Source organism: Rattus rattus, chromosome 3 (genome assembly GCF_011064425.1).
Source record: "Rattus rattus isolate New Zealand chromosome 3, Rrattus_CSIRO_v1, whole genome shotgun sequence".
In the NCBI taxonomy this organism is placed as follows: Eukaryota; Metazoa; Chordata; class Mammalia; order Rodentia; family Muridae; genus Rattus; species Rattus rattus.
Genome location: NC_046156.1, coordinates 199879458 through 199903957, shown reverse-complemented (window position 1 = coordinate 199903957; position 24500 = coordinate 199879458). Strand labels below are relative to the sequence as shown.

At 39.8% G+C, this 24500-nt stretch overlaps 1 protein-coding gene across 1 annotated transcript in view; it reads left to right on the top strand.

Annotated features, from left to right (window-relative positions):
- Positions 1 to 24500, top strand: part of Cert1 (ceramide transporter 1) — a 103294-nt gene that overhangs the window by 60107 nt on the left and 18687 nt on the right. The window contains exons 4-11 of the mRNA XM_032899008.1: positions 441 to 548; positions 1573 to 1711; positions 7387 to 7470; positions 14357 to 14514; positions 15714 to 15806; positions 17928 to 18014; positions 19569 to 19661; positions 20096 to 20173. Coding sequence (XP_032754899.1) covers positions 441 to 548; positions 1573 to 1711; positions 7387 to 7470; positions 14357 to 14514; positions 15714 to 15806; positions 17928 to 18014; positions 19569 to 19661; positions 20096 to 20173 — 840 coding nt within the window. The remainder of the gene's footprint in view (positions 1 to 440; positions 549 to 1572; positions 1712 to 7386; positions 7471 to 14356; positions 14515 to 15713; positions 15807 to 17927; positions 18015 to 19568; positions 19662 to 20095; positions 20174 to 24500) is intronic.

Sequence of the window (24500 nt, the reverse complement as noted above, 5' to 3'; positions counted from 1 at the left end):
AAATAATACAAAATCTTTTTAGGAAGAAAATACTGGAATACTAGAAAATTTCACTGTAGCATTATATTTAAGTTTCCATGACTTTAGAGGGAATCAGTGACTTTCCTCTAAAGAACAAAAACACCATTTCTCATGCAGCTCTGACATTTTCATCCTCATTGAAACCCTCCCCAGTTTCTGCTCACCACTACTCTCTTTACTTGTGGATTTGACCTCTAAATCCTGTTGTTAAATAACTTCTTTAACCTATAGTGCAACATGTAGCATTCTAAATGAAAATTTCTTCGGAGACTTGAAAGGCAATTTTTGCATCAGTGGGTTGGCTATTTTTAATATAAACCCAAATTGGTAATTACTGTTATTATAACCTTACTGATTTTTCATAATCTTAAATATTTCTATTTAATATTTTTAATGTAGACTTTCTTTTACTTCTTCAGACTGAATCAGGATATGGATCTGAGTCCAGCTTGCGTAGACATGGCTCAATGGTGTCACTGGTGTCTGGAGCAAGTGGCTATTCTGCTACGTCCACATCTTCATTCAAGGTTTGTGTTATAATGCTTTAAGGAATGCCGTGACGTTTAGCATTGGACATTGTGAGCACAACTTAGGTTTTTATGTTTATTTATTTGCATGTGCATGCATGTGCGTGTGTGTAAAGGACAGTTAGTGGGAATCAGTCCTCTCTTTTCGCCATGTGGGTCCCAGGAGGTATCCTCCAGTTGTCAGGCTTGGCAGTAAGCATTTTTCTCCTGAGCCATCTGACCAGTCCTTGATAGGTTTTTTGTTTTTTTTTTAAAAAGAACTTTTCCACAATGTAATTTATTTGAAAGTTTGTTAAAAGTTTGTAAGGGAGGAAATCATGGTGCACATATACAAAATGAGTAAGTTAGATATTATTAACTTTATTTATTAATGACGTAAGGTACAACGTTACAGCTTGGTTCAAAGAAGAATCTGGAGAATATTAAAGTGCTGTGTTGATGTAAAACTGACCAGCATCCACAGATTAATAATCAATGCCTTGAGGAATGTGGCTCAGTGGCAGAGTACTTGGCTGGCTTGCAGACTTCCTGGAGTTAATCACTGCGCTGCAAAAATAATCAATGCTTCTGCACATAGCAAGGCTTATTTCCATCTCTCAAAACAGATGTCACATGACACTATTTGATTTTCTATTAAAAGATTTGCCACATAACTCTATGCAATGAAAAGGAAAAACTTAGGTGGCCTGACTTCATCTTCCCCTCAGGGTTTCCTTGACAACACTGATCAATACTACTAAATTACATCCAGTAATAATGAATTTGTTCATTTTGAAGTCTGTCTATGTCTCCTCACAATGTTTTAGCAGATTATCAGTCAGTATTGCTTTCCCGTTATCTATGGGTTCATCACTTTCAAAGCCCTCTTCAAGCCTGTTCCTGGAATATTACCTTGAACTTCATAGCTCTAATGACCCCATCCCCTTGAAGATAGGGTGCCAGCCTAAGATGACCAAATATCATAGGGCTGACAGCCCAGACTTGTTTTACTTGACTATCATACCCTCTACTTTGTGTTTTGCAGAAAGGCCACAGTTTACGTGAGAAGTTGGCTGAAATGGAAACCTTTAGAGACATCCTGTGTAGGCAGGTTGATACCCTGCAGAAGTACTTTGATGTCTGTGCTGATGCTGTCTCCAAGGATGAACTTCAAAGGGATAAAGGTTAATTGAGCTGTTACCACTGTTTTCCTTAGAGAATGAGTGGATGTAAGGCTGCTGCGTCTTGGTGGGCAGTGTCTTTACGTGATAAAGGAGTTCATAGTCACGTCTTTCAGGAACCACCAGTATAACGGACTTCACGGTGCTGTGACTCGAGTACTTGAGTAACATACCAGAAGCCATTTAATGATGCTCTGTTATGTTACAAGAGATATCTTGGTAATATAGAGCAAATCATATCATTTCTAAATAATTTACCCCCTGAGGGCTGTTAGAAGATCCTCTGGATGCTAAATCAGTCATGTGATTAATTTCTCCTACTTTTCCCCCCTTGTTTCTTTTTTCATTTCTCTTTAATTTAGCTCTTTTGCTATCTCTTCCTTCCCCCTTCCTCTCTATGCCTTTTTTCTCATAGAAAAGGAGGGGAAAGTTACGTATTTTAAAAAATAGCTTAATGGGTTCTTACTTTTAAAGGAAAAATATGTAATCTTCAATTAGCTTTTTTCCTTCTGGTTTTTTTCAGACAGGGATTCTCTGTGTAGCCCTGGCTGTCCTGGAATTCACTCTATAGACCAGACTGGACTTGAACCCACAGAGATCCATCCCCTGTCTATCTCCCGAGTGCTGAGATTTAAGACATGCACCACCACCACCCAGCTCAGTTAGCTTTTAATTTGAAGCTTAAAGTTATTTCTCCTTTCTTAGTGCTGAAGATACTGTTGATATAGACACGTGTACAGTTGTTCTCACAATTCCCATCAAAGTGAAAATGAACTCTGTAGCAGTATTAGCAGCTAGCCCTGCGCGCACTCCTAGTGTAAGTGCATTGTAGGGCGTGGCTGAATTTCTTGGCCTTATAAAATAGGTTTGACTTCAGGTGTTTTTGGTCTTTTTTGTGTTGTGTTTCCTTTTCCTGCCTTCTGTATTAACATTTTATAATTTCATTTTTTCACCTTCATTTTTTAGTTATAACTCTGTTACTTTAGTGGCTACTTTAGGGCTTATGGTTTACATATATAACTTACCACAAATCTGCCTTCAAAGTAATACTGTAATAGCCCTTCATGTATAGTATCCAAAACTTCCAGTAGTGTATTTCCTTTTTGCTGCATGTAGTGGCTATTCAATTCAAGTACACTCCACTCCACTACTGAGGCAAGATTTTCTGAATTTTCTAGCCAGCTCCCTATGAGCTTTCCCATTCTGCATTGTAGGAGTAAGTAACTTTCCTTACCCTCCCACATAAGAACTGGGTACCACTCTCTAAAGTCCTTTCAGAAGGATTTCCCCTGCTATCAGTACTACCATTTCTCTGCTAAGTAAAATGCCTGCTGGTTTCTGGTGGTTTCTCCATGTAGTCCTTGCTACTTATCTCCCTGTGGAAACCATTGTGTGTTGTCTCAGCTGCCTCTCAGGAGTCTACCAGGTTTCCTGTCTTTAATGCATAGGCAACTGGAGACATCATAGAGCTCATGCCGTTTGTCTCAGCTGTTGGGGATCACGCTTTTACTGTTATCTAATAACCAGTGTCCATTGTCTTGTAGATTCTGCCCACTTTTTAGAATTTATGATAAAGAATAAATTCTGTCCCTATTATTCACTTAAACAGGAGCAGAAATCTTGTGCATTAGCCACAACCATAGCCCATCTTTATATTTTAAATAGCTCACTGAGGGACCCCATCACAAAGCTCCTCCAGAGAGTGATTGGGGATGATATGACATTGACCTCTGACCTCCTCAAGCACATAGGCTCAATAGTAGAGTACTTGTTTAGCCTGAGTGAGGCATTAGTTTCAATTCCTATGCCCGAAAAATAGGGTGGGGACAATAGCAACTTGAAGGCTGTTTAATCTGTTCCTATGTAAAATGAATAACAGGGACTAACTATTATCCATTACCATAAATCTCAGAAAACAGTAGAAGATAGCGCACGCTCATAGGTGCATGCACACAGACTGTATCACAAACCCTGAATAGTCCTTTCAAGTGTCTAAAAGGTCTTATTCCCAAGGAGACAAGAGGTTGCTCTTACTGAGCAACAGCAATTCTTGTTTGCATCAGTTGTATAGTTAGGCTTGAAAACCAAAAGGTTGAAAATCCCTATTCGGTGCTGGCAGATGATTAGGTGGAGAATATTAAGCCTAAGAAATATTGGAATTTAAGCTAAAAATCAATTTCCTGTCAGTGCCTTACCATAATTTTGAAAAGACACTGTTTAAGCAGTATAGAAGTTGAGGTTAATCCTTTTATTTTGATCATTTTTTATTTACATTTCAAATGTTATCCCCTTTCTCAGTTTCCTGTCCATAAACCACCTATGCTATGCCCTCCCCCAACCCTACCCCTGTTCTACCCACCCCTTTCTGCCTCCCCACTACCTCCCCGCCTCCCCACCCTGACATTTCCTTATGCTGACAGCGGGGAGGGGGTCCAGCCTTGGCAGAACCAAGGGCTTCTCGAGAACTCCCATTGGTGCCCAACAGGGCCACCCTCTGCTACATATGCAGTTGGAGCCATGGGTCTGTCCATGTGTACTCTTTGGTGGTTTAGTGCCTGGGAGCTCTGGTTGGTTGGTATTGTTGATCTTAAGGGGTTGCAAACCCCTTCAGCTCCTTCAATCCTTTCTCTAACTCCTCCAATGGGGACCCCATTCTCAGTTCAATGGTTGGCTGTGAGCATCCGCCTCTGTTTGTCATGCTCTGGCAGAGCCTCTCAGGGGACAGCTATATCAAAACTCCTATCATCATGCACTTCTTGGCTTCAGCAATAGTGTCTGGGTTTGGTGGCTGTGTGTATATGGGCTGGATCCCCAGGTGGGGCAGGCCCTGAATGGCCGTTCCTTCAATCTCTGTCCCAAATTTTGTCTCCACATCTTCTCCATGAATATTTTTCTTCCCCCTTCTAAGGACTGAAGCATCTACACTTTGGTTATCCTTAGACCTTCTTATTGAGCTTCATGTGGTCTGTGGGTTGTATCTTGGGTAATCTGAGCTTTTGGGTTAATATCCACTTATCAATGAGTACATACCACATGTGTTTTTTTGTTATTGTGTTACCTCACTAAGGATGATATTTTCTAGTTCCATCCATTTGCCTATGAATTTCATGGAGTCATTGTTCTTAATACCTGAGTAGTACTTCATTGTATAAATGTACCACAATTTCTGTATCCATTCCTCTGTTGAATGGCATCTGGGTTCTTTCCAGCTTCTGGCTTTTATAAATGAGGCTGCTATGAACATAGTGGAGCATGCGACCTTGTTATATGTTGAAGCATCTTTTGGGTATATGCCCAAGAGAGGTATAGCTGGTTCCTGAGGAACCTCCAGAGTGATTTCCAGAATGGTTGTAGCAGTCTACAATCACACCAGCAATGGAGGAGTGTTCCTCCTTCTCCACATTCTTGCCAGCATCTGCTGTTGCCAGAGTTTTTGACCTTACCATTCTGACTGGTATGAGATGGAATCTCAGGGTTGTTTTGATTTGCATTTCCCTATGACTAAAGATGTTGAACATTTCTTTAGGTGTTTCTCAGCCATTCGGCATTCCTCAGCTGTTAATTCTTTGTTTAGCTCTGAACCCCATTTTTTAATAGGGTTATTTGTCTCTCTGCAGTCTAACTTCATGAGTTCTTTGTATATTTTGGATATAAGCCCTCTATCAGTTGTAGGATTGGTAAAGATCTTGTCCCAATCTGTTGGTTGCTGTTTTGTCCTAACGACAATGTCCTTTGCCTTACAGAGGCTTTGTAGCGTTATGAGATCCCATTTGTCGATTCTTGATCTTAGAGCATAAGCCATGGGTGTTTTGTTCAGGAAGTTTTCTCCAGTGCCCATGTGTTTGAGATGCTTCCCCACTTTTTCTTCTATTAGTTTGAGTGTATCTGGTTTGATGTGGAGGTCCTCGATCCACTTGGACTTAAGCTTTGTACAGGGTGATAAGCATGGATCAATCTGCATTCTTCTACATGTTGACCTCCAGTTGAACCAGCACCATTTGCTGAAAATGCTATCTTTTTTCCATTGGATGGTTTTGGCTCCTTTGTCAAAAATCAAGTGACCATAGATGTGTGGGTTCATTTCTGGGTCTTCAGTTCTATTCCACTGGTCTATCTGCCTGCCTCTGTACCATGCAGTTTTTATCACTATTGCTCTGTAATACTGCTTGAGTTCAGGGATGGTGATTCCCCTGGAAGTCCTTTTATTGTTGAGGATAGTTTTAGCTATCCTGGAATTATTGTTATTCCAGATGAATTTGCAAATTGTTCTGTCTAACTCTTTGAGGAATTGGATTGGAAATTTGATGGGGACTGCATTCAATCTGTAGGTCGCTTTTGGCAAAATGGCCATTTTTACTATATTAATCCTGCCAATCCATGAGCATGGGAGATCTTTCCATCTTCTGAGATCTTCTTCAATTTCTTTCTTCAGAAATTTAAAGTTCTTATCATACAGATCTTTCTGCTCCTGAGATTCTGTCTTCTATCTCTTGTATTCTGTTGGTGATGCTCACATCTATGACTCCTGATCTCTTTCCCAGGTTTTCTATCTTCAGGGTTGTCTCCCTTTGTGATTTCTTTATTGTTTCTATTTCCATTTTTAGATTCTGGATGGTTTTGTTCATTTTATTCTCCTGTTTGGTTGTTTTTTCCAGTAGTTCATTAAGAGATTTTTGTTTTTCCTCTTTCAGGGCTTCTATTTGTTCAACTGTGTTGTCCTGTATTTCCTTAAGGGAGTTATTTATGACCTTCTTAAAGTCCTCCATCATCATGATCAAATGTGATTTTAAATCTAGATCTTGCTTTTTCTGGTGTGTTTGGATATCCAGTGTTTGCTTTGGTGGGAGAATTGGGCTCTGATGATGCCATGTAGTCTTGGTTTCTGTTGCTTGGGCTCCTGCGCTGCTTCTTGCCATCAGGTTGTCTCTGGTGTTAGCTTGTCTTGCTGTTTCTGATGGTGGCTTGACTTCTGAGGACCTGTGTGTCAGAAAGACCTGTTTTCCTGTTTTCTTTCAGCCAGTTATGGGAACAGAGTGTTCTGCTCTCAGGCGTGTAGTTGTTCCTGTCGTCTGACTTTCAGCCCTCCATGTGGGCAGGAACCAGAAGGGTCCTGCCCCTACTTCTCCTAGGTCCTTGTGCTCAGGGGGCCCAGATGGCACTAGGTGTTTTCCTCTTGAGTTGGGAATGTGGGCAGAGAGTAGTGTCCTCTGATTTCACAGGGCTGTCTGCCCCTCTGATGGTCTAGCTCTACCCGCCCCCCACGGGATTTGGGTGCAGGGAGCTGTTTGACTGGTTTAGTTCAGATCCGCGAGCGCAGTCTCGACTGCGGGGCTCCTGCAGCTGACTGCTCCTATCTTCCTGTGTCCAGAGGCACTGTGCAGTTTCCTCTTGGGCCAGAGATATGGGAAAAGGTGGGCAGAAGTGGCAGTCTCTCCTGTCCTGCAGTCTCAGGATTGCCTGCACTTCTGGGTGTTCAGCTCTCTCTCCCATGGGATTTGGGAGCAGGGAGCTGTGGGCCAGGATCAGAGAGGTTCAGGCTCCAGCTAGAAACCGGAAGTGCCTATAAAGTATATCTTGATAACCAGCGAAAAAGCAAAAGTTGGATAAGAGCTTATGCTTTGTTAAATGCAAGAATAAACCAGTTCTTATTGTAATATCTTTAAATATTTTTTATTTAGTGGTAGAAGACGATGAAGATGACTTCCCTACAACTCGCTCTGATGGAGACTTCTTGCACAATACCAATGGTAATAAGGAAAAATGTAAGTAATAACTTTTCTCCTTCTATTGGATGAAGTATACTTTGTAAAGTTATATAGTTGCTTTATGTCAAAAAATAACTTATAATTTTCAAAAGCAATGGAACTCCTGAAATCTGAAATTAAAATATCTTTGAACAAAAGTTGTGTAGGTAAAATTATGAATGCTAATATCTTGCTTGTAATGACCTGCTGTCTAACTAAGGCTGGCTCTAAATGCCAGATACTAATCCCATTTCATTAGTATTGGCAAGGCTGGTGGCTAGCACTGAAAGAGTTATTCTTAGCTGGAAAGTACTGGTGGGATTGGATTTCAGTGTTTCATTTGAGGGTAATTTCTCTCTGTTTAATGTACTCTTCTATACTTGATATAGGGGAAACTTCTTGAAGAATTCCAATTTTAATATGAACAATAAATTATACTCTTTTTTGATGTCTACCAAAAAAAAAATCTAAAGTGGATTCCTAATTTTTTAAGATGAATGGAAGTTTTGTGAAAATTTAAGTATTTATTTTTGCTGAAATTATAAAAGAATAAAAAGTAAAATCAGTATTGGTTTTTTTTTTTGAGCTTTTTATATATGTAATTTTCTGTTTCATACTAGAACACCCTATTATTGATGCTAAAATTAACTGCTTTTCTCCTCCCACATTTCCCTTCTTTCTTCCTCATTTCTTATTTCATTTTAACTCCTTTCTTCCTTACAGTGTACTTCCCCATCCTTGTGCAAAATTCTGACTTAATACTAAAACTTACTATAAACATCTTTGTAATTTAAAATTAGAATCTTGAAGCCTATCAAGTCAACCAGTGTCTTTATAATATTGAAGGACTCTTTGGGACATTTCTTTGGGTTATTTAATGTCACGGTGAATAATAGGCACTAGAAAAGGTACTTTATTTGAGGGTTGAAAAGTCATTAAAAGAAGTTTTAATCATTCATTCCACATATACTGAGCAATGTCACTTACTTTCCAAAAAATAAAAAATAGGTCGTTTTCTTTAGAATTGAAGTTACGATTTCTAGATTCATGAGGTCATTTCCTTTAGCTATTGAAGTGGAAATTTCTACATTCATGAATACTGGGCATGGCAAAAGGTAACTATATAGTGCTGTCAAAAAAGTAATTAATGGAGCTGACAAGATGGCTCTGTCCTAGTTGGGTTTCCATTACTGCCTTGAAACACCATGACCAAGAAGGAAGTTGGAGAGGAGAGGGCCTATTTGGCTTACACTTCAATGTTCATCATCTACAGAAGTCAGGACAGGAACTCAAGCAGGGATGGCAGGAGCTGATGCACAAGCCATGGAGGGGTGCTGCTGACTGGCTTGTTCAACCTCTTTTTGTTTTTGTTTTTATAGAACCCAGGACCTCCAATCTGGGGATGGCCCCAATAGATTGAGTACTCCCTAGTCACTAATTAAGAGAATGTCTTACAGGCCTGCCTGTGGTTCTATTTAATCTTTTTGCTTTTTTATTAATTATTCCATTCGTTCACATCTCAAGTGATATCCCACTTCCCAGTTACCCCCTACAAACCCCCATCCCACATCTGCCCTCTCCTCAGTCCCCTTTGCCTGTATGGGGGTGCTCCTCTCCCACCCCACTGCTCAAGCATCCCCCCACATTGGGACATCAAATCTCCACAGGACCAAGGGCTTCTCCTCCCATTGATGTCAGCCAAGGCAGTCCTCGGCTATATATGTATCTGGAGCCAGGGATCCCTCCCTATGTACTCCTTGGTTGGTGTTCTAGTTCCTGGGAGCACTGGGCACAGCATACCATGACAGGGGCTGTCAGCAGTAGGCCGAGATGGAGACATCTCAGTAGCCTGTGGCAGCTCATGTAAAAGACAGTCGTTCCCATTTCTCCTAACCTTAGCTCTGGACAAATGCTCTGTAGATTTCATGTGTGCCTGACTGCCTTTCAGTTGACCTCAGTGTGCATAATTATTCTATTATATCTGACTTTCCTATTTCTTCCTCCTTCTGCTCTGATGAATTCTGTGAAACTAGATGTTGCTTGATGTAATGATTCTTATACAATTGGAAATTGAGACATAGGGGCACAGCACAGCACAGCCCTAATGACCCAGGTACATGCTGTGTGCTCTGATCTTGGAAACAGTGTAATGACTGCACAGTGGGAGTTCCAGATCAATGCTTGACTTGCAATGAAAGCTTGAAGAAATCATTAGAAAATGAAATAGAGCCAACATTGGGACCCCAAGAAAGGAAAAAGTTATTGAAGTTATGAAATAAGGTTTGCACAACATTTGTGAATGGTTCCTGGATAATGAAGTATAGAATACATAAAATTATATACTAGTAAAACTAAGTCAAAATGCTGCAATTCTTAGGAGAGTCATTGTGTACAATGTAAGGAACAGAAAGCTAGCAGAACTACTGAGTTAAGGGTTAACTTGATTCTTTTTGGCTACTGCCTGGAAGCTTTGCCTATGTCATTTATCATTAGAGCTTCACAGGAAAATGCAGGTAGCTGACCTTGGAGCTCTGAGCTCTGAAGTATAATACGTCAAAAGTTAAAGTTTACATAATGATAAGTTTGCAATTATTATTATTTTGACCACAAGTCTGGAAATAGGGGAAGCTTGAAACTTTGGGGAACAATTGTAATTCTTACCTCTTTGTGGGATGTGGTTATTCTTTTGAATTTGATTTAGTAATGATTATACAATGTCTTCTTTTCTACTTTTGGAGAAACAATAAAAGACTGGGGCAAGAGAAAGGCTAGGGAGCGAGTGAGAGCATTGAGAGCATGTGTGAGCATGTGAGAGCATGTGTGAGCATGTGAAGAGCAAGTGCAGAGCGAGTGGAGAGAGAATGAGCTGTACATGAGCGTGTGTGTGTGTGTGTGTGTGTGTGTGTGTGTGTGTGTGTGTGTTTGTGTGTGTGTGTGTATGTGAGAGAGAGAGAGAGAGAGAGAGATTGAGAAGAGCATGTAAAGAGAATGTGAGTTGTGTATGAAGAGTGTGTGTGTGAGTGAAAGACTGTGTATGGTGTGTGTGAGGTGTGTGCGAAGAGGGTGGGAGTGAAAGGGAAACAAACAGAGGTGTATATGAGTGTGGGAATTCGAGAAAAGAAAAGTGCACAGGAAAAAAACAGCACAAGAGAATGCAGAGCATGTGCAGCCTCAAGCTGCGGGTGAGCAAGCAAGAGAAAAAGAGAGAAGAGAGAAGAACTTTGAGCCTTGAAAAATTGCCTGTCAGTTTGTACCCAAAAAGTAGTCTGTGTATATTTATTATGCGCCTTCCGGATATCCCTGCTTCCAGTTGAGAACTCCAATCCTGTGTCCAGACTGGACCCCAACACAGCCAGCTGACATTGTTCTTCCTGTGGGGTTGCAATATCCCTCCTCTCCTCTAGTCCTTCTGCCTACTCCCCAACAAGGATCCCCGAGCTCAGTCTGATGGTTGGCTCCAAGCATCCACATCTGCATTGGTCAGTTGCTGGCCAAACCTCCCAAGAAGCGGCGAAAACAGGTTCTGTCCGCAAGCACCTTGTGGCAGCAGCAACAGTGTTAGGGTATAGTATCTGCAGACAGGTTGGATCCCCAGCGGGCACGGTCCCTGGATGACCCTTTCTTTTTTGTCCCTGTCTTTCCTTTGGACAGGAACATTTCTGGGTTAAAAACTTTGAGATGCGTGGGTGGCCCTATCCCTCAACCAGGGGCCATGCCTATCTACTGGAGGTGGACTATTTTCCCCTTCACTGAACATTTCGGCTAAAGTCATCCCTGTTGCATCCTGAGAGTTTTTCTCTTCCCCAGTGTCTGGGACTTTTAGGGGAACCACCATCCCTGACTTCAAAATGTAGTATAGAGCAACAGTGATAAAAACCACATGCTATTGGTACAAAGACAGCAGGCAGGTTGATCAAGGAATTGGAATTGACAATGCAGAAATGAACCCACACACCTATGGTCACTTGACCTTTGACAAAGGAGCTAAAACCATGCAGTGGAAAAAAGATAGCATTTTCAACAAATAGTGCTGGTTCAACTGGAGGTCAGCATGTAGAAGAATGCAGATCGATCCGTTCTTATCGCCCTGTACAAAGCTTAAGTCCAAGTGGATCAAAGACCTCCACATAAAACCAGATACACTCAGACTAATAGAAGAGAAAGTGGGAAGCCTCGAACACATGGGCATGAGGGAAATTTTCCTGAACAGAACACCAATGGCTTATGCTTTAAGATCAAGAATTGACAAGTGGGACCTCATAAAACTGCAAAGCTTCTGTAAGGCAAAGGACACTGTCATTAGGACAAAACAGCAACCAACAGATTGGGAAAGATCATTACTAATTCCCTATCTGATAGAGGGCTAATATCCAAAATATACAAAGAACTCAGGAAGTTAGACTTCTAAAAACCATAACCCTATTTTAAAAATAGGGTACAGAGCCAAACAGAGTTCTCAACAGAGGAATCTCGAACACTGAAGAAATGTTTAGCATCTTTAGTCATCAGGGAAGTGAAAGTGAAAATGACCCTGAGATTCTATCTTACACCAATCAGATGGCTAAGATCAAAAACTAAAGTGTCAGCCAGCACATGCTGGCAGTGATGTGGAGAAAGAGGAACACTCCTCTATTGCTGGTGGGATCGCAAGCTGGTAAAACCACTCTGGAAATCAATCTGGTGGTTCCTCGGAAAATTGGAAATTGTTGTAGCTGAAGACCCAGCTATACCACTCCTGAGCATATACCCAAAGATGCTCCATCATCCCACAAGGACACATGCTCCACTATGTTCATAGCAGCCTTATTTATAACAGCCAGAAGCTGGAAAGAACCCAGATGTCCTTCAGCCAAAGAATGGATACAGAAAAAGAAACATTTTTAAAGAAAATGTGTAACAAATCCATTAAGAACTATTAGAACTATAAGTGATGGAGCAAGTTTGCAGAGTGTAAAACCAGTATATAAAATATCAATTATATGTGTACATGATATGAACAATCTGAAAATTGTGAGTGTGTGTATGTGGGTGTGCACATGCTCATGTGTAAATGTGTGTGTTTGTGTGTGTATATGAGCAGACTTCCTAAAGGCCAGAAGTTGGTGTTAGAGCACATGGATCTAGACTTATAGGCAATTGTGGGTACTAAGAACTGAATGAACTCTGAGCCTCTGGAAAAACAGAAAGTTCTCTTAACCGTCAAGCCATCTTTCATGTCTATTTATTATTTTTGAGACAAAGACTTACTGTATAGCCTTGTGAGTCAGCCCAAACTGGCCTTGAGTTCCGTGGTCCCACCATTTTAGCCTCCTGAATGTTAGAAGTATAGGCATAAGCTACTGTGCCGAGCACGCGGGTAAACCTTGCAAATGATCAAGTGGACTTTGTCACAGTACTGCTTTTATATTTGTTATATGAAATGTCTGAGAACTGTATTGTAGAGGCAGAAAATAGATCAGTAATTGCTTAGAACCAAGGATTGGGGGAAAATACAGAGCGATTTCTAGTAGACTTAAGAGTTGTAGGAAAATGTGACTTCTGCAAATGATTATACAACTCTGAGTATACTAAAAACTTTAGTTTTACAGGTGAACTTTTTAGTGTGGGAAGTTTATCTTAATAAAGCCATGTTTTTAAAAAAAAAAAAAAAAAAAACTATGACTGAAGATAAAGCCAGTGTCAGAGAACTTGCCTTCCAGAGGAATGTGCAGCCAACATGAGTGAATAGGATTCTATTTTCTAGTGAATAAGTGAACTCCTGCTCTCTTCTGATTTGGCTTTGTAACTTAAATTTTCTAATTGATATATATGTGTACCGGGAGTTGATTCGTTCTCCTTGCTGAACAATGTCTTTCGGTATGGATACACTACAATTTGTTTGTATATCGATGAACAATTGAGTAATTTATGTTTGGGGGTATTATCAATAAAGCTAGGTAAGCATTCGTATACAGGCCTTCAGTTTTATGGGCATCTGTTTCATTTCTCTGGGTTAAATGTCTGCATAGTTTTTGAGAATTGTATGGGAGATGGACTTTAAGCTTTGAAGATGTGCAAGCTCCCTCTTGTGGTTTAATGGAGCTACATCCCGTCCCTAGCTCCCAGTCCTCCTGGGCTATTTGGCGTTTAATATATATAGTATAGCATACTATAATGTATAGTATACTATACAGTGTATAGTATTTTTAGGTTACTTGATGTGTTATAGATATGGGTCTATGATTAATATAGGCCATTCATTTCACCCTGTTTGTGGCTTATCTTCTTACCAATGTCTTCAAGTTTGAAATTTTCATAAAATACTTCATAATTCTGTCCTTTACAGATCCCTTACTGTTGTGATTACGTGCAAGTCTCTTAAGTCACAGTGTCATTGTTCTCCTTATAAATGTTCTATCAGGACGATTGCATATTAACTATAGAATAAGATATGTTCTTGTTTCTGTCGTAGGAGTTTTTAAGATCTCTCCTTTAATCCAGTTGCTAACCATGTATTAAAATTGTAAAGCTAAACATAAATGTGACTTAATATTTTGAATTTCATGCTGCTTTTCAAAATTCTACAGTTTATTTTGTTATAGTTTTGAAATTCTAGATTTTTTAAAATGCAGTGTCTTGAGCTAATTAAATCCCCTCTGAGCTTTGACCCGTCAGCGTGTTAGCATTGCTCCTCCTCTCCCTTGACTTACTGAGTGCAGCTCAGGAAGGAAGTTCAGCGAATAGACTAGAAACCGGTTGTAAATGGATGCTGCCTCAGAGCTTTGCTCACAGCATAGCAGGGTCCAGAGAAGGAGCGGTACTGTCCAAACCATGCTTGAATTTGCTAGTTCTGTAAATGCTTGCTGACCTTAGTAGAGTGAGATCTCTTCACTTTACTGACCTTCTTTGATGATTTTCTTTTCAGTATTCCCACATGTAACTCCAAAAGGGATTAATGGCATCGACTTTAAGGGGGAAGCAATAACTTTTAAAGCAACTACTGCTGGCATCCTTGCTACACTGTCTCATTGTATTGAACTGATGGTGAAACGCGAAGAAAGCTGGCAAAAACGACATGATAGGGTAAGACTTTTGTTTTCATTTTTAAAATAATCATTTTAAGCTTCCTGTGTTCATAGAACATTAAAACTAAGCTACTTCTGAGGTGAAGGACCTCTCTGGATGAGGTGATCGGACCTAAACTGGCTACCAGGATGAAATACCAGGTTATTCCCTTTGGTTTCACATCCCCTCCCTCCCCTTCCTTATGGGTGCCCCCCATCAGAGTCCTAAACTCACAGGGCTTTACCAGTGATTTACTAGGATATTCAGCTACGAGGTCAGAGTCCTAGTCCATGTATAGTCTTTTGCTTACCAGTGATTTACTCAGCTACTCTACAGCGCGCCTACCTGACTACATCTAATATAGAATTCTTCACATATTATAATTGTTTGGCATAGAAATAATATAACATCTGGCATTAGTGTCTTTTATTGTATTAAATTAGAGTCTGTGTGTAAGTTATATGAGCTGCCTTGACCCTTAAAAAGTCTAACAGTTACCTGTCACATCATGGCCATTAAATTTTCTTTGATCAGTGTGATGTCACACACATTATATTATTCAAATATTTGCCCTATTCTCCATTTTCCCACCTTTATTTAGTCACCAGCATTGCTAATAGTTTTGTAATATGAATTTCTAGCTTTTAATGTGAACTGTAGTTTACTGAATTTGCTTAGTAGGGAAACTCATGTTTAAAATCCAATATTTGTAAAATAACCAAATACTAAAATTAAAACATAACTTAGAAAATCTAATTCTAGCTCAACACCATCATTTTTCAGAAGGAACGAAGTCAAGGACCTATTAAAAATTGAGTTCTTTTCATTCCTAACATTTAATTCTTGCTTTTTCTCCGTCCGCAGCAATGGTGTGTTGGGTCGGGGAAAGGCAGGAATCTGTAGCTGGCACCTTCACTGGTGCTGACCTCCACACCTCGGTATTAGCCATGAGCAAGCACATGGCATGTCTCAGCCACCCCAGTGCTGAGCATGCACACAGATGATGGCAGCCGGCATTCAGACGCTCCTGTACAGTGCACATCCTACAGGAAAGCACTTCCTAGGCAGAATAACATTTGACTTTTACACAGGAATAGTTGTTTTTTGGTCACATTATACAATTTCACAGAAAGTGACCTAACAGACTTTTTATGGTAATTAAAATGCCCACTTGAACTGATACATCAACCTCTCTCTCCCTGCCCACACCTGCTTAGGAAGTGGAAAAGCGGAGACGAGTAGAGGAAGCATACAAGAATGTGACGGAGGAACTTAAGAAGAAACCTCGCTTCGGAGGGCCAGACTATGAAGTATGGGCTAGATTGGAGTCATCTGTCCCAGAAGCTACCTTTAACACTTTTCCAACCCTAAAATGGTCTTACATGTATAACTTGTTTCCAGGGTTAACTTAATTGTGTGTGTGTGTGTGTGTGTGTGTGTGTGTGTGTGTGTGTGTGTAAATTGATTAACTACTTCTTACCATTGACAAAGGTTTTAAAGGCCCAGGCGTTTTCAAGTTTTATTGAACTAAACATAGTTACTGGATTACATGCCTATAATCCCAGCACCAGAGAGGCTCTAAGGCGCTCCTCCTTGTGGAGGTCACCATGAGCCATAAACACTAGAGTAAGAGTCTGCCTTCAAAGTCCTTTTTGATTACTGATTACTGATTATGAAAGTTTTAAGCTTCCTTATAATGAGAATTTCTTTTGATAGACTTAGTAAATATTTATATTTAATGGTTTCTTCTAAATACATTAAGACATTCTGAATATTTTATATGTTGCTTTAGGACAGTGTCTGTTGTAACCCAGGCTGGCCTCAAACTCCTCATCTCCCTGCCTCTCCTCTGCCTCCCACCTCTCCCTCTGCTTCTTCAGCTCCAGAGATCCTCTGCCTCCAGGACTCCAGCTGTATGCCATCATACCAGCCCATTTAACTTTCTAAACATTGTGATAGGATATAGGAATCTATATTTTATTCCAGTGTCGTTTGTTGAATGGTCTTTTTCTTTTAAAATTTAAAGATTTATACATTGTACGTTTTTATGTGGAGGCCCATTTTGACTACATACATTCATGTGCTCCACATGCCTGCCCATGCTCATGACTTCTTAGGAGGTGCCCTGAGTTGATGTAAGCTGCAGTGTATGGGCTTGGAGAACTGCACCTGGATCTTCTGTGAGATCAGCAAGTGCTCTTAAACACTGAGCCATCTCTCCACCCCCCATTTGTTGAGTATTCTTATTCCACCTATTTAAAGTACACCTTCAAAAAAAAAATAAAGTATACCTTCCTCTTTTTTTTTTTTTTTCTTGATGAAAAGTAGTGGACAAGGCGTGGCAACCTGCAATCCCAGTACTCAGAAGTTAGTAGCAAGAAGATCAGGAGTTCAAGGCTGAGTTGGGCTACTTGAGACTCTAGCTCAAATAATCTTTTAAAATATATACACATAACATGTTTTTAAATTTCCTGTGAATTTTAATTCTAAACTATACAGTTCTTAGCAAAGGAGTAATTCTTTGGTGGACTGCTTACCTAGCATGTACTAGATCCCAAGTTCAAGTCTCAACATTACAAAAGCAAAACAAAATTAAGAAAAGGTAAAGTTCTCAAGTAAATCATCTATCTTTTCACTCTCCTCATTCCTTTTGAAATTCTAAGCTATCTGTCCTTGTCAGTTGTGTGTGCACAGGTGTGGTGCCAGAGGCTGACATCAGGGGTCCTCTATCAAGCTTATATTTTTACATCAAGTTTCTCACTGAACCTAGTGCTCACTATTCTGGCTAGACAGGCTGCCAGCAAGGCCCTGGGACTGACCTGTCTCTGTCCCCTAATGCTGAGGATACAGACTTATGCCTCTGAGCTGGGCTTTTACACAGTGCTGGGGATGCGAACCCAGGTTCCCAGGCACGCTTTATGCACTGACCTATCTTTCCAGCTGGATTTGGACAGTTCGGTAATCCCTGCTGTAGACCTTTACCTTGAAACAGTGTTAACCAGTTCACAGTAAATGTGCCTGACATGATGGTTGGAGTCTGTAATTCTAGTACTCAGGAAGCTGAGACAAGAGGCTGCTGCCAAGTGTGAGGCCAGTGTGTGCAACAGACTGAGTTTTAGGACAACGTAGAGAATAAATGAGACCCCGTTTCACAAAAAAAACAAAAAAACAACAGAAAACAACAACAACAACAACAAAAAAAAAAAAAACCAAAAAGTATGGTGGATGAGGCAGTCGTGATTTTTCAGAGTGTGTGTTACCATTGTGTAATACTATGCTTGTATACTTCGTGGTCCACAAATGCTTGCTCAACAGATGTGTATTAGGTCAGTTTTCAGCTTTAGCTTTCTTTTCTCAGGTAATATCAAACTTGTCAGTGTTTTCTGTTTCTCTAAATAAATGGTTGCTTTTTGTTTCCTGTCTGTTATCAGGAAGGTCCAAACAGTCTGATTAATGAGGAAGAGTTCTTTGATGCTGTTGAAGCTGCTCTTGACAGACAAGATAAAATAGAGGAACAGGTACATCTCCTCACATTCCAAAGACACATGTGTTCTAACACTACCTTGGCATGTGTTGCAGAATTGGAAAACTGATTGTAATCAAAATGTTAGCCATCATAAGTGTTAAAGATTCTTTGTAAATCATGTCCTTTATATTTTAATTTCCAAACACAAAGACAGATGATTAGTCAGAAGGGGTATGCATGGTTACCTTGGACTTAAATGGAAGCATTCTGCTCATTACTCTTGGGGCATTCAGCCTCAACCATGCTGATATCCAAAGGGTCTCTCTTAAATGTTTTCTCAAATGCCATTGAATTCACAGATCATAGCGGGTTTGGTTTAGCCCTCGTACCACGCAGCATTGTTACTGTCTCATTTGTTGTTTTCCAGCCTTCCCCTTCAGTATCCCCTCAGTTTTACTTTGCTTACCCCATTATAGTCATCTCGGGAGTCTCAGAGTGTATGCCCAACTCCTTTGATGGAAAGTGACTCAGACATTTTTAAATTTTTAAATTCTGATTTCAAGATTAATTTGATTCCTGGCTTCAATTCTATTACAATGTAGTTAGTGTACTTACCACTAGATGGGACCAAGGGGTGAGTTTTGCTTTCTTACCTCTCCTTTAGGCTGTACTGTTGATGGTAGAAGTTGCCTCCTGGGACAAGTGTGACTAACCTGGATGTGGGGCATTCATGTGCATTCATACTACAGATTGACGTCTGTTATGTCCGTCTGCTAGACTGAGTAGCCAGGAGTAACTCCTGAATAGTACATGACCTATCTGCTTCTCATATTTATATTAAGTCAATGATGTAAAAGTTCTTACCATGCTTATTTGTAAAGTTCATTGCTTGTTTTTGTCTTTACACACTGCATTAAGTTAAGAGTGGGAACTTCCAATTCCCAGTTAATCTGTGATTTTGATCTGTCAGTATGTCAAAGCTAGTGTGAGAATACTATAACAAAGTAAGCATGGGGGTCCTTAAGATCAAGCACGAGAGGACTCTTAGTGACTGTTTATTTGAATGTGTGAGAAGTCAGTTAAACTGAAGAAGCAGTGGGACGTCAGGGGCCAGGATAGCATGAGTTAAATACTTAGATGAAGGCAGACTGTCTTCATGGAAAGGAGATAAACACACACACATGAAATGATCTTAGGATCCAGAAGGGAAGCAAATAATGGTGCTGGTTCTGAGGATGTGAGTCTCTGGGCCAGAACTGCTGGTTCTAGGTGCAGCAGATTGAGATGATTTGACCAGAGTTTAGATAAAAGAAATTTAGCAGAAATAGTAACCTTGATGCATGAGAACTGATACTGTCCAAGTAGTGGGAACAATAGAAAAGAGGTTATCCCTAATCTAACGCGGTGTCTGTAGAAAGAAAGAGACTAATTTGGGATCTCTGATCAGGTGTCAGGATTGAGCAAAGCTGTGTCTGTAGATAGCTTCCTCATTCAGGTAGTTAGAGCTAACCTGCTTATGAGAAAATGTTAGTTTCAGGCTATGGCAGCCATTTGTAGACTGCAGAGTCTACTTAGAAACATGTCATGTTGATCTGTGTTTTCCCAGTCACAGAGTGAAAAGGTCAGGTTACACTGGCCTCCGTCATTGCCTTCTGGAGATACCTTTTCTTCGGTTGGGACTCACAGATTCGTACAAAAGGTAAGCGGCGCACTTCACTAAAAGATTTCTCTTTGTTTGGGGGACTGTCCTGTAGGATAGATTTTTCTCTCCTCCTCACGAATTTAAGTAGTACGGGTTTTATACTGTTATAGTCCCTACTTGTAAATCATTTTATGAGCGTAGGTTCTTTGTTTGTCTATTTAAGGTGAAGCGGAGGGGTGAGGAGAGGGAGTGGGTAGTGGGGATAGTTTCTCTCTCTTCCTTCCATGAGGCTAAGTACTTTGTAGTCTTGGGAGTCTTCGTTCTCTCTGGAATGGGTCTGGAGCATGATACATAACAGTCAGCACTCGCTGCTGTGCCTGCTTATACAGTGCTTGTTTTCTCCTCTTTATCTTGTGTGTGCAAGTTGGTACTGAATGCTCTGTTGAGCCTTTGTTCTGACTCCTTGGTTTTTCTTTGTCTGTCTCTGGTAGCCCTATAGTCGCTCTCCCTCCATGTCTTCCATTGATCTAGTCAGTGCCTCTGACGATGTCCACAGATTCAGCTCCCAGGTACTGTATGAATATATAGAGTGGACTTGACTCGTTTTTGCTGCATTTCCGCTTGCTTGCCCAGTTCTAAGCCATCTATTGATCGGGCTACTTGTTTTGGTTTTGCATTTTAAAGTCACAGCATTGAGAAGGCTTTTCTTATCTACTAAATAGTTCTCCTTTGTCAGCCTTGCATGTGCCCTTTATTTTGTGTCCTCCACTAGGAGTAGCTTGAAATTTGTTAAGGAAGGTTGGAGAAAATTTTCAATTGAATTAAAATATATACAAGTAACCTGGTTGTTCATTCATCATGTAATGGCTGTATTTCTTTAGCTTCAACAACCTTTATGGATTATAGAATATTCTCTTTCATAAAAGTGGATTTTAGCAGTCTCATTTTTCTCTAATTTTAAATGATTTCCAGTTATGTTCAGCAAAGAACTAATACTGTCTCATTACTGTTATGATACTAGATGTATTGAACAGGCTGTATTTCTTTATTCAGATTACCTGTGGATGCTGTAGGGTAATATCCTTGGACACTGCTAAGACAGTAGAAGTTGGTCCTAAGTTTATTTCTCATCACTAGGGGGTTGGGAATGTAAGACAGTAAACTGAATGTGTGGGCTCTGCCCTTGAAATAAGATTAGTTTGGCAGAGAGAAAAGAATTTTTTAGTGTAGACGTTTTTTAAACACTTTTGTTTTTCTTGGTACTGGGGATTGAGCCCATAACTGTAACATGCTAAGCGTTCCCTGCGCCTCTCAGCTGCATTCCCAGTTCTGAAAAAGGTTGTTTGTTTGTTTTTTAATTTTCAAATCTTTGCAATTCAGTTTTGTATTTTTACAGCGGTTGCATTTTTTTCGACCATGTTATATTGCAAACCTGAACTTGTAGTTGTGGTTGTTGGGTTTAAACCCTGGTTAATTTTGTGTGTGTCATCTGAGTAAGCTTTAGAGGCTAAGAGCGTATTAAGTGTTAAGCACAGACCCTTTACTGGAGTTTTAGCAGCATGACTGAGCTAGTCAGACGTAGTCACTGTCTTCCCTCTCTGTCGTCCAATAAAACTTATTAAAACAGGTCTCAGTTGCATTACACATTCAAGTTAAATCTACATTCATTTTTAATGCAATAGAGAAAAAAAAGACTTAGAAATGTGCATTTTCACAGCTTTTTGCCTTGAATATCTTTGAGAAAATATTTAGCAGTTCCTGATCATAAATCACCTATAACTGGGGTTGGGATTTGGCTCAGTGGTAGAGCACTTGCCTAGCAAGCGCAAGGCCCTGGGTTCGGTCCCCAGCTCCGAAAAAAAGAAAAGAAAAAAAAAACACCTGTAACTATGTCTATTTTATTTATTATTTCTTTATTTTTGCATGCCTTTTTAAAAGTGTATATTCACATGAGGAACAAAAGCAGATTAATACTAGGGGACTTTGGTTTATTCTGCTAAACCCCATCTTTCATTAAAACAGTAATTTTAGAGATGGTGAGACAGCACAGTTGCCGAAGTGCTTGTTTAACAAGTATGAGGCCTTTGTCCACTCTTCACATTCCACACACAAAGGCAGGTGTGGTGGCTTGCTCTTAGGAGTCCCCAGATTCATAGGGCTCACTGGCCAGCCCTTCTAGCCTACATGGCAAAGTCTAAAACAGTGAGAGACCCTGTCTCAAAAAAAGGTGGATAGGAACTAAGGCATAATCTGTAAAGCTTGATCTCTGGCCTCTACAGCATATATACATGTATACTTATACAGACAAGTAATGAAGAAAAGTAAAGTTATAGCCTAACTGAAACCCATCATTATAAAAGTGTTGGTACAGTAGGCTCTAACGAGAGCACCTGAGGGGTTGGGGATTTAGCTCAGTGGTAGAGCCCTGGGTTTGGTCCCCAGCTCCTGGGGGGGGGGATGGGGGGGGAGCACCTGAGCTAAGAGCAAGGAGAAAGGAGGGTGCCCAAGCATCCGGTCTTCAGAACTCAAAGTGCAGCCTTACTACAGACCCACACAATCACTGAGAGCCTTTAAGGGTATTTAAGTGTACTGTTTTCTGTAAGATTTTCCTGAATTTTAGCTTACTTGTATAGACAACATTTTTTTTTCGGAGCTGGGGACCGAATCCTGGGCCTTGCGCTTGCTAGGCAAGCGCTCTACCACTGAGCTAAATCCCCAATCCCTAGACAACATTTTTAACTCGTGTATATGAAGTAAGAGAAGTTAATTTTGCTGGTAGAATTTTTTTGCAAACATATGGTGCTATATGATTAATCAGGTCCTGTTTCAACTTTTGATCATATACTTCTTTATATAACAAAAGAAGTAAAAGAAGAAAATAGTATTGAATTTTTAAAGTATTTGTCTTCGTGTTTGTTGTCATTAGCAAATATGGGTTCTAGAAATTAAACTGTAGCTCACGTTCTCTAGCATCTTTAGAATAAAGAATTCTAAGTTCACAAGAGTACTGACTTTGAATCTTCATTTTGTAATTAATTGGGGAAAAAAGCCAGTATATGCATGAATACACTTGCATACACACATGCATGCACACATACTCCACACATAACCACACACACAGCAAGCATATGTTGACAAATACACACTTTAATAAGTATCTTTTTCCTACCAACATAGATAATTCCAATAAACACTTTATATCCTTTTTAAAGATACACTTAATAGGTTCACTCCCCATTAATATAGGTCTATACATATACACACACATATATGTAGGTGTATATGTATACATACATGTATATGTGTGTATATATATATTTGAATGTGTGCACACTGTTGTTTGCCTACTCAACCTAATTTTGAACAGTTTCAGTTTTCTCATTATAGTTATTACAGTGAGGATCCTGGGAATGCTTTCCTTATCTACTTTGTATACTTACAGAAACGTTTGCTTCATTTGTATTCCTAGAAGTGACATTGTTGGGACAAAGGCCATGAAAATGTCTAAGTTATATTTATTCTAATTAAAAATTGCTCACCAGGAAAGTTGGGCCACTTTGTACTTCAGGCTAGTTTTGTTGTGGACGTTTATTTGGTTTGCTGAAAACACAAACAGGTGAAGGAATTGTTTTTTTCTATACTGACTCTGAATACTTCAGCTCCTTCTTCCCAGTCTTAGAGGCTAAATGTGACCTACTTCTAGCTATTTGTATTTCTTCAGTAAATCAGTTATTAATGTCATTGGCTATTTTCTTTGGGGTAACAGTGCTGTTAATTTATCAACATTCTATTCAGCAAGACCCTCTGTCATCTTCTGACTATATAACAATAAACAAAATGGTTTTCATCTGGCATGAGTAAGAAAAGATCAGAAGTATGTTTGACCCTTCTAGGTTTTTGTACCAGCAAAGGACAATTTTCTCTTTGAAATCGTCTAAACAGTCCCATAACTCCTAAAGAAATGGAAGCAGTCATTAAAAAAGTCTCCCAACCGGGCTGGGGATTTAGCTCAGTGTAGAGCGCTTACTAAAGGCCCTGGGTTCGGGTCCCCAGCTCGAAAAAAAAAAAAGAACAAAGAAAAAGAAAAAGGAAAAAAAAAAAAAAAAAAAGTCTCCCCAACCAAAAAAGCCCAGGACCAGATGGGTTTAGTGGAGAATTCTATCAGGCCTTCATAGAAGACCTCATACCTATACTGTCCAAACTATTCCACAAAATAGAAACAGAAGGAACACTACCCAATTCTTTCTATGAAGCCACAGTTATGCTTATACTGAAGCCACACAAAGACCAAACAAAGAAAGAGAACTTCAGACCAAATTCCCTTATAAATATCGAAACAAAAATACTCAGTAAAATTCTCGAAAACTGAATCCAAGAACACATCAAAACAATCATCCATCATGATCAAGTAGGCTTCATCCCAGGTATGCAGGAATGGTTCAATATATAGAAAATCATCAACGTAATCCACTATATAAACAAATTCAAAGAAAAAAAAACCACATGATCATCTTATTAGATGCTGAGGAAACATTTGACAAAATTCAGCACCCCTTCACGTTAAAAGTCTTGGAAAGATCAGGAATTCAAGCCCATACCTAAACATAGTAAAAGCCATATACAGCAAACCAGTAGCCAACATTAAACAAAATGGAGTGGAACTTGAAGCAATCCCACTAACATAAGGGACAGGACAAGGCTGCCCACCCTCTCCCTACTTATTCAATATAGTACTCGAAATTCTAGCCAGAGCAATCAGACAACAAAAGGTCAAAAGGATACAGATTGGAAAGGAAGAAGTCAAAATATCACTATTTGCAAATGATATGATACTATACTTAATGACCCCAAAAATTCCTCCAGAGAACTCCTAAAGCTGATAAACAACTTCAGCAA